The sequence below is a fragment of the Canis lupus genome, chromosome 19 (genome assembly GCF_048164855.1).
Source record: "Canis lupus baileyi chromosome 19, mCanLup2.hap1, whole genome shotgun sequence".
Lineage (NCBI taxonomy): Eukaryota > Metazoa > Chordata > Mammalia > Carnivora > Canidae > Canis > Canis lupus.
In genome coordinates, this window is record NC_132856.1 from 22,409,643 (window position 1) to 22,422,002 (window position 12,360).

A 12,360-nucleotide genomic window follows, 5' to 3' on the forward strand; every position below is an offset into this window, starting at 1 on the left:
TCTACTTTCCAAGCATTGCAGGTTATTTAGAAGTATGGGGTATTTGTAACACTTTTGAGAGATAGGATCCTATTTCCCACAGCCCCTAATTACTATAAAAACTGGGGTTATCTTTCTTAATTACACGTTTGAATCCTAATCTGCTAAGGTCTGAGGAATATCAGGCTCACAGGAGCTGCCTTCTTGCCTTATTCTTTTTTTTTCTTTTTTTTTTTTTGAGGAAGGCTTTTTCTTTTTTTTTTTATTGTATTTTTAAAAACTAATTCATGTATCATTGTATTCATACATATAGGTTAATTCACGTGAATACAAAGGTTACGTGCATGGTATTCATAACTTCCCATTTTTGATAATGATGTATTATTAACAGCTAACAATATTTTGTAAAGCCTTATTTGTAAAGGATGTTGGAAATGCTCTTATTTCCCGATCCCATTATGTTCCTAAATATTAAAAATCCCATTTTGAAGCAATTAGAAGCATTCACTTCTCTTTCCACGTGTGTTCTGCAGACAGCGTCACCATACTGTGCACACAGGAACCTTTGTTCCTTAATTAGAAAAAGGACTAGAGCTCATTAATTGTGGTTCCAAGTGGTGTCTGCTCGAACATTGAGGCAACAATACAGGAGGAGGAAAGACCCAGCCTAAATCTGGGAGGCTCTCGGTAGTTTTCAGAACTGTGAAAAGGTAAATAAACAGCAAAGGGTCCTTATAGGGTTGTCCCCACACCCTGGGCTGTCCTTGAGGCCTGGCTGGCTGCTCATCAGTTTTAAAGCCAAAGAGATTTCTGTTCTCACAGAAGGAGGGAAGGGCAGAACCCACAACTTGTATAGAAATCTAGACCTTTGCCTCTGTCGAAAGCCTATCATCTGAAGACACAAACCGGGTCAGGAATCTCATGGGCTTTTTTGATAAGTTAGTGGACCCTATCTAGAGGCATTCAGATGTTACTGAAAGTGAGTGAATTGTTGGCAAACATGATAGAAGACAGATACATCTTGTAGGTGGATTTTCACTGCTGGCTTCAGTACATCGGAGGAATCGCAAGTTTTGAAAGGTAAAATTCCCAAACTGAATTGGCGAAGCCTTAGGCCCACATCAGTCATCAACAAAGAGCCTTAATTTCCACAGCAAGAACAGGCATTTCTCCAGCCTCCAGGAAACCTCCCATGTCTAAACGTTCTCAGAACATCTCAGTAGCACCAATGGTGGATTCCTCTCACCTGGTCGAGATGGAGGCTCCAGAAGCAGGGGAGCGAACAACTTTATCGAAGAATCTCAGACCACACGGGCAATGTCTCTCTGTGGCTTGTCTGGACTTGCGAGGAAATGCTGAAATAAAGGACTGGAGGGATAAAACAAAATGTCAGTTTGAAAGCCAGAGAATGGAAAGTACAGAGCAGTAAATTTGAGGGTCAGTTCGCTCATCTTTGGGAAGGTTCTGTTCAGTAATATCCCCCCTCCGGAAAGAAGAGAACTCAGGAGCCACTAGGCAAGTCTGCGGTCCTCTCCTGCCACACCACCTGTCAACTCCTGCCTTCCTCTGGCTTTCTCTTTCCATCCCTGCCACCGGATAAATTGCCTTGTCCCACCCATGCCAATGGAAGACATTATTAACAAGAGGGAGCGCTTTATAAAGGTAGCAGAGATCTGGCAGGTGGAGGCATGGCTCCCTTTCCCCTGTGCTGATAGCAGGTTGAATGTGGAAACAAATATTTTTCCCTAAAATATTCTGCCATTTAAAGAGGCACGTCTAGCTCGCAATATATATTTTTCCCCCACCAGTAATTTTTTTCATGTTGTATTTCTCAGAGAAAGGAAAAAAAATAGATTTTAAAATGTAAAAACCTGTTCTTCAATTGAGTATGCAAAAATCTCATTGCAGTATTTATTCCAAACCTGCTCTCATAATGTTCAGTCAAGGAGAAAACAGCAAAAAACAGTTGTTGATGGACTTAGCACAGAACTGGATTAAATAAGCATTAGTCTACTGAAGCTGATTACAGGAATATGAAAATGCAGTATCTTAATGGTACATATTTTTATGTGGCAGCTCAGTTGCCTTTCATTTTGCAGCTAATATGTCTATTCTTATGAGTCATTTACTTCTTTAATTACCTTTTGCAGGCAAGGCACCATGGTATATTAATGTGAATGATTTTTACTGCCAGTTTATCATACAATGCCCCAGAAGTTGAAAGGCGTAATTGACTTGGAAGAACAGCTCATGAAGGAAACAATATTTAGTTGACAGCTTTCCTTGTACTCTCTGTTGACGTTTATGAGTTTACACTATGCTAAAGGAGTAATAAACACAATTTTCTTTCAATAACAGGAAAGGGTAGCTTCTAAAATACATTTGTGGAAAGCGCATTTGTTCATTTCTTGAATAATATGAAAATAACACATATCTAGTGATAAGACCTCTCAGATTGCCAATTGAATTAAACCTTTGAAGGTGCATTTATAACCTGTCTCAGAGCATTAGGAGATATTAGGGTTCATGTGATTGAATCGATTTAATGAATATTTAAATTATATACAGATTTGGATAAATCATATTTAAATCTAGGTGTAGAGTGAGACTGTTTGGTCTTGTCCTCCCAATTTCCAGAGGGAGGGAAGACAGGAAGGGAGCTTGAGAATTGTCTGGAGGGAGATTTTCTTTCTCTAAAGGGAGGGGAAGTCTGACAGTGTATTTTGGGAAAATCGAAAAGAAGGCACAGTCAGTACAACTCCTTATAAGGTCTGGGCTTTGAACAGTTAAAATCAAGACGAAGGGGGGGGGTCGTCGCTCTTCTGGTATCTGAGTGACACTTTGAGTTGACTTGGGCAGTTAGTGAGTGCCGATTTGTTTTATCCATCACTTCCACCGCCCCCTTGGCCCCCCGGCTCACTGGCTCTGGGCAGGCCCTGGTTTGGCACATTGGTTTAGAGGGAGTTAAACTTTTCACAGTTTTCTGGATTGTTTGCAGTTCAGTCCTGTGTAGCATAATGAAAGTTTTCTAGCCATCTGTTGTTAAGCTGGCGGTGAGCAAGGCCAGTATATCCAAACAAAGTTCTGGCCTGTTGTAAACTGAACCTGTCAGTTTAGCATAGCTTTGCTGACCCCTCCAGCAAATAGGGCAGCCCTTGGTACCAGGCACTCACTGCATAGAGCTTTCAAAGGGGAACTATTTTGGGGGTAGGGGGTAGGGGCCTGTTTACTTTTCCCTGAGTGTTCCTCTCACTGGCTTGGACTAGTTTATACTTAATCTTTATGTGGATAAATGGATACTCGTCCTCCCTCCTTTTTCAGAGCAGGAGGCATTACTTCTTAATAGGGGATTATAACTTTGAGAACAAGGTATGAGTGCCCATAAAAGTGTGTGCGGTGGCTGTGAGGCTGTGATTCGGAAGGGTGTTCTGTGCAGTTATTTTTGTTAAATTATTTTGTCTTCCCGTGTTTGGAGACAAATAGTCCAGGCACTGCCAGCTCCTATATTTATTACTTACCTTATATAACTAAAAGTGTTTCATAGCTTTAAAGGACCTTTTTTTTTTCTTTTGCCCCTTTTCTGCTGCACTTTGTGTTTTACCATCAGAAGTTAATACACAGCATAACTTAGCAGAGCAGCCATTTGACAGTGCTCCCAGCTGTATGAGGGTGTTACCTGCTTCTGTTCACATTTGCGAGGTGTATCTATTGCTTTTAATTGCCTGTCTTAACCATAAAATAATTTCATTGCTTCATGGTATTTTTTCTTTCTGTAGTTAATGTTTAATTCCTATTTTCTCCTTAGCAGTGTTTGCTTGACTATATATGAAATATCCCTATACATTCAGATTCTTGATACATATCTATACGTGTGTGTATGTATGATATGTATGAGATATGTATGATAGGATATGTATGTAATATATAAATATATATATCTCAACACCTGGCTAAGCCTGCCCCTAACCCTTGTTGGTTTCCTTTTGTTAATGACACCTTGTAGGTGCTGTTGCATTTTTATCTTGGTCTTGCTGTAGTATATTTCCTGTCCAACATTGGTTACATTTGTGTTCTGTTAAGAGGGGGCTCTTGGGAGCCATTGTCAAACCTCTGTATCCATCTCAATTCATTAAAATATCTGGGGAGAATGGTCACTGTCATTGAGTAACTATGTCAGCCACTCCCCTGGCTGCCTTAGCCCCTAGATGAGAAGCAGACCACAGTCCCACACAGTAACAAAGGAAAAAGGCACCAAAAGGATGCACGTTTGTCTTAAGCACCAACATGAAAGGGTTTGGGTTCAACTTTAACTGCATTGAAGGAATCTACAAGGGTCAGGCATTTCATAAATGGTGGGATGGGGGAGCAGAAGAAGCGCAAAGGAATAAACAAGGAGATACAAGGCTTCCCCTTTAAGGGACAAGGAGTATTGCAGTAGTGAAAAATATTCAATTTAAAATTTAAATGAGTGCACTTACTTGGAAATACCATACAGTCATAATCTGTTTGTAAGGTGACTGACATATAAAGTGCTTTTTTGTTTTAAGGTAAAAAAATGTATTCGGGGTAGAGTTTCGGGTGTAAATGTCAGGTGCAACGTAACGTGTACTCACTGCAAGAGTCAAGCAAATAACCTTGGCATTTAGGACACTGCCTTTTAGAACATGAAATTGTATTTTGTTGTGTGCCTTTTTTTTTTTAAGGAGGACTACATTAAGGGGTCACCTATTAGCTGTGTTTTTGCTGTCTTAAACTCAGCCCTTCTGTCTATTAAAATCAAACCACTGTGTAAACATTCCAGTGTTGTTCTTGGTCTCTGCAATGGCCACGGGGATCAGGTTTCACCTGCCTGCACATCTTCAAGCAATTAGAGCAATTAGCGTGAAGCCATTTCACATTCAAGGATTCAAGGTCTATGGTGACATTCAAGTCCATAAGTCTGAAAGGGAAGAGGAAGCGGCCTGGAGCACGGCTACTATTCCATGGCCCTGAGCAGACAATTTCTCTTTTAAACATGGTAGCTCTTTAATGATATTATTATGAGGTTTTTAAATGACATATCAAAAGTTGTTTATATCAAAAAAAAAGTCTCAACAGTCATTTAATTATACTAATGAAGGTCTTTATACATGGCAGATTTTTTAAAAAGACTTGCAGTGGCCCTGAGAAATGGAGGGTTGCTCCCTGCCCCACCATGGAAGTGACAGCAGTCTTTGTAGAGGAAGAGTATGTTTTAGAATGTATAAAGGGAATTAGCATTCGGGTTGGTTTTTTGTTTTCTTGTGTTTTTGTTTTTGTTTTTGTTTTTTTTCACGGTAAACCTCCCTGTTTTGGGTCAATGTAATAACTACAACAACATGGAATATTTAGGCAATTTTTGGAGTATTAAAAGTAACTTTTGTTTTAGGTTAGAGAGGAATAGTAGCAACGCTAACACATGGAACCAGGGCACTTTAAAGATCAATAATCAGCTTTAGTATATCAGCTGTGTAGTCATGAGAGAAGGCAACTTTTAAGAACAGTCTGAGAATCCAGTAGGGTTTTTGTTTTGTTTGCTTGTTTGTTTTTTTTACATTTGTAACTAAGTTACACAGGCATCTTGTTTGCATGAGGCGAGCCCTTAAACTGATTACATCTTTTTAAATAGGTTAGTACATTTTTTTTAAAATCTACATTTTACTGTTGATTTATTATGCAAAAGGAGGGGAGGGGCATTTTTAAAAAGCCAAGGGTGCTGCAGGAGATCTGGCTCCGTAGTCCGAGAAGGATGTGCAGAATCAAGAGGAACCGTGGGCTGTTATAATGTGGAATTCTATTTCCCTCTAACCTGATGCCACCCCTTCGTGTCATGTTTGTTAACTAATGGCTCTGAAGACAGGATTGCTGGGACAGTTACCTTTTCTTTTTCATGTACTGACTTTGATTACAATAAGAGGCTTATTTTTAAAAGAGAAGATTGTGCACCTGTAAGAAAGATCTTGTGATACAATTCCTTTATGGAATTGTACTAGTAGACTTCAAAGCTACTAGGTGTTGAGCACCTCTCTATCTCTAGGACTGAACGCATCTGTCTATTTTTGTGACTGAGGCTGGAGCGTTTGTGCTCATTTGATAACTAGCCATGTCAGGGAACTAGAGTCCTTAGAGCTCTCCAGCCCCATCTCGAACTACTTAGAGCCCTTCTGTGGAGAGATGCTCTTGCTGACCACCCACTTGCATGGCGCCCAGGCTGTGTGTCTTTTGAAACTGCATTGCAGAGCAGATGCAGGGGATGCTAATAAAATGCAGCATGCTGGACCCTGAGCAAGGTAAGGGTCGGCCTTTCCCCCTGCCTTTTGGAAACAGATTGCTAGGAGACCTTTTGCCGCGTTTCTGACTGGACCAGCCGAGTTAGACAGGAACATTGGAGTTGGATACTCCACCCCTCCTAAAAGTGAAGAGGCAGACATGGAAGCACTGTGGGGCTCGGAAGGGAGGTGAGGCAGTAAACCAGATCTGTCCCATTTTTTTTTCTCCTAGCCTAGTCCTCTGTTTCTATGATCTGCCTTTTGAACTGTTTTTGTGGCTGATCAGTTCCACCTAATATGTCTCTTGATTTCTGCTATTGTAATACTCAGGCGACATGCTGTTCTCTTCATTTTTATAAGCTTTAGATGCTTCTGCCTGTCATATTCTGGCGGTTTATCTTCAGCGTCTGGATTTGCTTTCAGACTTGAATGTCTATCAAGCTGCCGTTGCTTTGAATGTGAGATCAAAAGAAGATGAATTCCAGTAAAAAATTTCCTTCCATGAAGAAAAGATTGGGGCCTATGTAAACATCCCACTGACAGTTCCCAATGAGTTATTTTAGCCGAGTATTAGCACCTGGATGACAGACAGTCCAGCATTCCATGCTAAATAACAAATCAGTTGCTTCCGTGGCAGAAGAACATTGCCACAACAGCAATACATTTTCAGAAGGAATCCTTTTCTTCCTCCTCCCCTTCCCCCTTTTTGCCTTTTTTTTTTTTTATTGAATATGGCTGTTCAGCTCCTCATCTTATTTTTCAAGCTGACTTGTTCTGCCTTTAGCAGTTTACTTTCCTTTACAGTATCTGTCAAGTTACTCGGGTGACGGAAGACAGGACTTTGATAATTAGTTTGGGGCGGGTTAAGGAGTGTTCGAGTAGACAAGCGAGGCATCTGGAGATAAACAGGTAGTTTGGTTGATTGCAGAGAAGGAGAATGTAAAGGAAAAGCAGCAAAAGCAAGATCAAGGGCACATCCCGGCAATGCGGGACGATATGTTCTTTAAAAATACATGTGACAAATTCCTCTAAAGTCTGCAGAATCTGGATTTTCTTTCTTTCTTCCCTGTGTTTTTTTTTTTTTTTTAAGCATCCTGCCTATGTAAATGTCACCACAAAAATATCTCAAGAGCAGGTTTCCCGAAACCCTGTCGGTGTGTATTTGTCTGCGAGAAAGAGCTGTCTGGCTAGGGCTCGGTCTGGCCAGGGCACACTCCTGATGCTGTGTCGCTGCTTGCAGACCTGGAGTGATTTAGATATGTGTAGCATTAATAGATTTCTTTAAATGCTAAATGCAACTTTGAAAATTACCTGCAAGCTCCAACTGATCTTTCAACTTTGAAAGTGAAGAATTACTTGAGGAATTCTTGTGGTTTCTTTTGTCATTTAGTGAGAGCCCAGCCAGCTACTGTGGAGGCAAGCGTCCCTAAGGTTGCCTACAAAGGGCAATGTTCCAGTGTGTTTTCTCCTCGAGTGTGCTTCAGCCGCACAGCACTTCCTGTTTATTCAAACATCTTTTTTACCACTCGGCAACCCCCGCTTCACAGAAACAGCCAGAACCCATCTACAGCAAGAAGACGGAAATCCAAAGGCAGACAGTGCGAGCTCACTCCGTCAAACTCTTCGTTTTCTCTGTAAGTGTCCAGAGAAAGGAAAAAAAAAAAAAAAAAAAAAAGGAACATTTTTGCGGGGTTAAACTTTCAGACTAGTAGGGATCCGCTCCTGCGCAGACATTCTCTGAAGGGCAAAATAAGATGATCCAACTTGTTTACTGCTTTCTCTTCTCCCCCCCCCCCCCCCCCCCCCCATCAAAGGCGGTTTTCTTTTTAGAGATTTCAGAAGACCGGTTGGTTCTAACTCCTTGTTAATTCACTCTTGCTTTCAGATGGGTCTCGGGATATATATAATCAGCCAGGCAAGCAGCCGAGTGTGATCAGGACAGTTTTGTAAGCTTGAATGTAGTTCAGAGCCCTCTCAGCTTGTTTGCGACTTTGTTTCGTGTTGCCTTCTTTTTCTTCCTGTTATCACAAGTGGTAAGAGGGTGCAGGGATGGTGCCTTTGTAATTCTGCCTCTGCAGAATTGTCCTCTGATGTTTGCATCATGACACCGTCATCACTCGTGAATCGGTCTTGATAATATTTGTACCAATTTCATGCCAATAAAAGTCAGGCTGCTGAAACAAGCACGGTCATTATCTCATTCATATTACTATTGTTTAAACGGAGTGGGCTGCGAAAGGAAAGAGAAAGCCCGCCTCACTTTCCGCGATGGTTGTTAACTTTGATGTTGGAAAGCTCTTTTCAAAATTCTCATTGTGGGTAATTAGTATGGCAGGGAAAGCCCTTGGACCTGGGCTGCTGCTTCGCTCTGTGTGGAAGAGTGGATGGGATTGCTCTCTGAGTCCTTTCTGTTGAAATGAGTTTCTTAACACATGGTTTGATATTTTTTTAAAGGGTTCCACCTTTTCCTGTCTGATGGCGTCGTCGTCCCCTTGTGCCTGCCCCTCCTCCCCCCGCACCCCTCCCCCCACCCTGACCCCCAACTTCACTATAATTGGTAAGCCAGGTGCTAATTTTTTTTTTTTTTTAACCATGTACTGGTCAGGGAATAGACAGGAAATGGAAAATTAGCTCTTTTGATCTTAAGGGAATTGTTATTACTCTGAAGCTTGTTTGTTAGTCCCCAGACTAAATATCCTTAAATTTTATTGTCCAAAACAGCATCTGTTAGAATAGAGAAAGAAATAAGCTCTGTAGTTGTCCGAACCTCTAATGGAAGAAATATTTAAATAAATAAAATAAATAAGTGTGTGCGCGTGTGTGTATTGAGCTATTGCTATTGCTATGCTGGCTTTTTTTAATGTTCAGAAGTTGTTCTACTTTGCAGGAAAAAAAAATTATGTTTGCGACTGCCTTAAGGACAATTTGTTTAACAGTAGGAGTAATTGCAGGGAAAATGGAAAGAGTGACTGGAGGTATTTACTCAGATGTTAGTGTAGGTGTGGGGGCCGAAAACTCAGTGTGGGAACAGTGGGCTGCTTTTCTTGGTATCTCAGTCTATTTGATGACCATCAAATTTCCCAGCTCGCTGGTTTTGTTTTTTCTGGATGGCATGTTTGATTATTTATCAGAAGGGGAAGGGAGTAGCTGAAGCAAATAAACATGTGACCAAGTTCTGTTTTGTTTTCCACTCAGAAAGCCATGCCCTTTAACAGATATACAGAAAATAATAAATGCATTGTTTTATGATAAAAGGAAATAATATGTGTCATTTTTTTTAAAGGCATGTGAGTTAACCCTTAGGACTCAGGAGCCTTTTTGACTTCTGAGAAATTTGCCAGGCTTTTTACTAAGAATTAATCTATTGCGGTGTATGGTTTTATGGTGCAGGATTTCCCAGGATTAGTTGTTCAGCAGTTAGGCTTTTCTAGATGCTCTGCTTAGTTATGCCTGCCTCAGTAGCTCTATGTTTATGATGTGTGTGTATGTGTATGTGTGTGTGTGTGTGTATTTTCAACAGTAACAGTATCGGACAAATCAGTAGCTCTTGCAGTTTGCCGAAGGCTCTTTTCTGACTTCGGATCTAAACATGAACAGTTGAGGTAAAGGAAAATATACTAGGGTTTCTGTGACTAGTATTCAGCTGACTTTATTAGAGGCCAGCTTTTGCTCTTCTTTAAAAGCGCCAGGCAGATACTATAATGCCAAATAACGACATGTGCCTCATTGTCTGTCCCTCTAAAACACCTTCCAGACTTCAGTGTTATGTAATGCATGTAATGGTCTTCAGGATTGTTATATCAGATCTGGGGCGCCTCCTGAGACAGAGGCAAAGGCTCAAATCTACATTAAATGTAGATTTTAAAGCAAGCATGCCAAAACTAGAATTTTATTGTTTTATTTCTAAGGTGGGGTTTGCATAACTGTATGTAGACCTCTGTACTTAAGCCCCTGCTGATATACGTGCACACACCACATTTGCAACAACTTCGAGGATAGTAGTCTTCAGAAGCTTCCTCTTCCATACACATCCTGAAGAAGTGATGGGCACAATCCTAACACAGTGCCTGGCCCTGTCATATCAGGCCGTATAAATCACAGTTGAAAATCTGCTCTGTTGCCTATACTGTTTTGGAATGTGGATTGGAAACGTGCACACAGAGGGATTCCCTCCTCATTGACTATATAAGGGAACAATGCAGCAGACACTCAAACACAGCACAGCCCCCACCAGTCTGGCCCGGGATGTATGTGACTGGGAGGTGGCTTTGCTTAGGAGAGGGCAGCTATGGAAGCAACAGTCTTTCTCCCTCCTCTCTGTTGTCATCTTGGGTGACTCTCCAGAAGGCGGCTGGGTTGGATAATCATACTTTGTACTTCTACAGAGCCCTTTGTCTGTGAAATCAAAGTGCCTGACTAATGCTAACTTGTTAATACTCAGAACACCCTTGGGACATAGGTAGGCTGCAAAGATTATCCCACTTTTGAGGTGGGGAAAGGTCCTGTTGTTAAAATAGTTTACAATTTCCGGGTGTGTCTGTACTTAATGGTCAGGCTAGACTTGGAATGGGTATGATCTAGATGCCATGAGAAGCATTTTTCCGGTACCATATTCAGCCCTGACCACAGGCAGTCTCATGAGAAAGTGTTTTACCGTGAAGAAACTGGACTGGAAAATACAGCTCTTGCGTGGTATTGATGGTGGGGAGGGAGGAGCCAGGGAAGAGTATTTGAAACTTAATTTTAACCTATTTAGGGTTGAAGGTAGGATTTTGTTGTTGTCGTTTTTTAAGATACAGCATGGGCTGGAATTTTCAATTCTTGTTTTATTTCACATTAACTCAATATGATGTTGGCTCTTTAACTTCCACAAAAATCAAGTTCGTTTGTTCTTTGCAAAGAAACAGACACTGCTTATTGGCTGTGCAAAGTTGAGTCAGAAGTTACTTGGTAGTTGAGTGTTTTGGGGGGCAAAAGAATTGAAACATTCTGTTAACTCTAGATGTTACTATGTGATTCTTTAATTCTGATGTGTCTTAAGCCTCCCTGCTATGGTTACTAAGCACAGTGAAAAAATTAGTCATGTGCTATTTGCTGTTTAAAGACTTTTGTTGAAAGCTTTTTCAGAAGTCTCTAGAGTAGGGTGGTAGTATTTAGGTTGTTTGGTCCCCGGTACTGTTTATTTGAACCTGAGTATAGAAATTAGATTTGAAAACTCCCTCTTTAAAAAAATGTGTTTTTAATTTTAAAAAGTAATTTTCAAAAGACCATAAATAATATTCCAGTTTGGCTTCAAAAAAAGTTACTTCCCTTAAGCATACTCCCAAAGGTCGACAGTGCATCAATATGTAGGTGATGATATGACACTTTATTTTTTATTTTCCTAAGTAATGTATGCATTCTCTATCTTCTACTATGAGCTTATTACTTTCATAATCAGTGATCGTAAATAAAGCACTTTTTGAAGTCACCGAAGAGTCACTTACTGAATCATGTCAGGCCCGAGCCTGTGTACTTTACCTGCATTAATTGTGATGTAGGAACTGTTATCTCCTCCCATTCTTACAGATGAAGAAATGGAGGCACAGAGAGGTTAAGTAACTTACCCAAGGTCACACATCTAGCAAGTGGTGGAACTTGTGGTGGTTCAAATCAGGCTCAACTCCGAAGGGGTTCGGATTTGGATAGAATGACTGGTGGTTCCTCCACCACCACGTGTGCTGCTTCTGTGTAAATACATTAATATTCTGTAAAGCTAACTTCTTTTTCTTTGGAATTGCTGTGATTCTCTCAAGGTCAGTAATTCCCCCAAATTCCCAGAGAATCCCTATTTCTTCATGCGTGAAGACTCAAGGAACACCTTATACTACTGTGGTTACTGAAAGTTCCAAGGATCATTGTCGCACTCATGACCACAACTCAGCGAACACAGCTGCCCATCTGCTGATCACAGTTTTGTTTTTTAATCTCCTTTTTAAGAAAATGTTTTTAATTCCTTGACCAGAGCGATCCAATCTATTTTCCTTTTGCCACATTCTGTACTTCGGTGGGTGCGTATCTATTTGTATTTATATAAAAGATACAGCCTTCAAAA

General features: G+C 40.7%; 1 protein-coding gene across 10 annotated transcripts in view; it reads left to right on the forward strand.

Moving 5' to 3' along the window:
• FOXP1 (forkhead box P1) overlaps nucleotides 1-12,360 on the forward strand; it is a 375,747-nt gene that overhangs the window by 196,753 nt on the left and 166,634 nt on the right. The window contains exon 1 of one of the 10 annotated variants that reach the window (XM_072785397.1): nucleotides 7,674-7,900. The exons of 6 other annotated variants lie outside the window; for them this stretch is intronic. In XM_072785397.1, the coding sequence (XP_072641498.1) occupies nucleotides 7,715-7,900 (186 nt within the window). In that variant the 5' untranslated portion in view covers nucleotides 7,674-7,714. Of the gene's footprint in view, nucleotides 1-7,673; nucleotides 7,901-12,360 lie in introns of those variants that run through there. 3 more of the 10 variants (XM_072785387.1, XM_072785386.1, XM_072785381.1) reach the window with 3 other exon arrangements.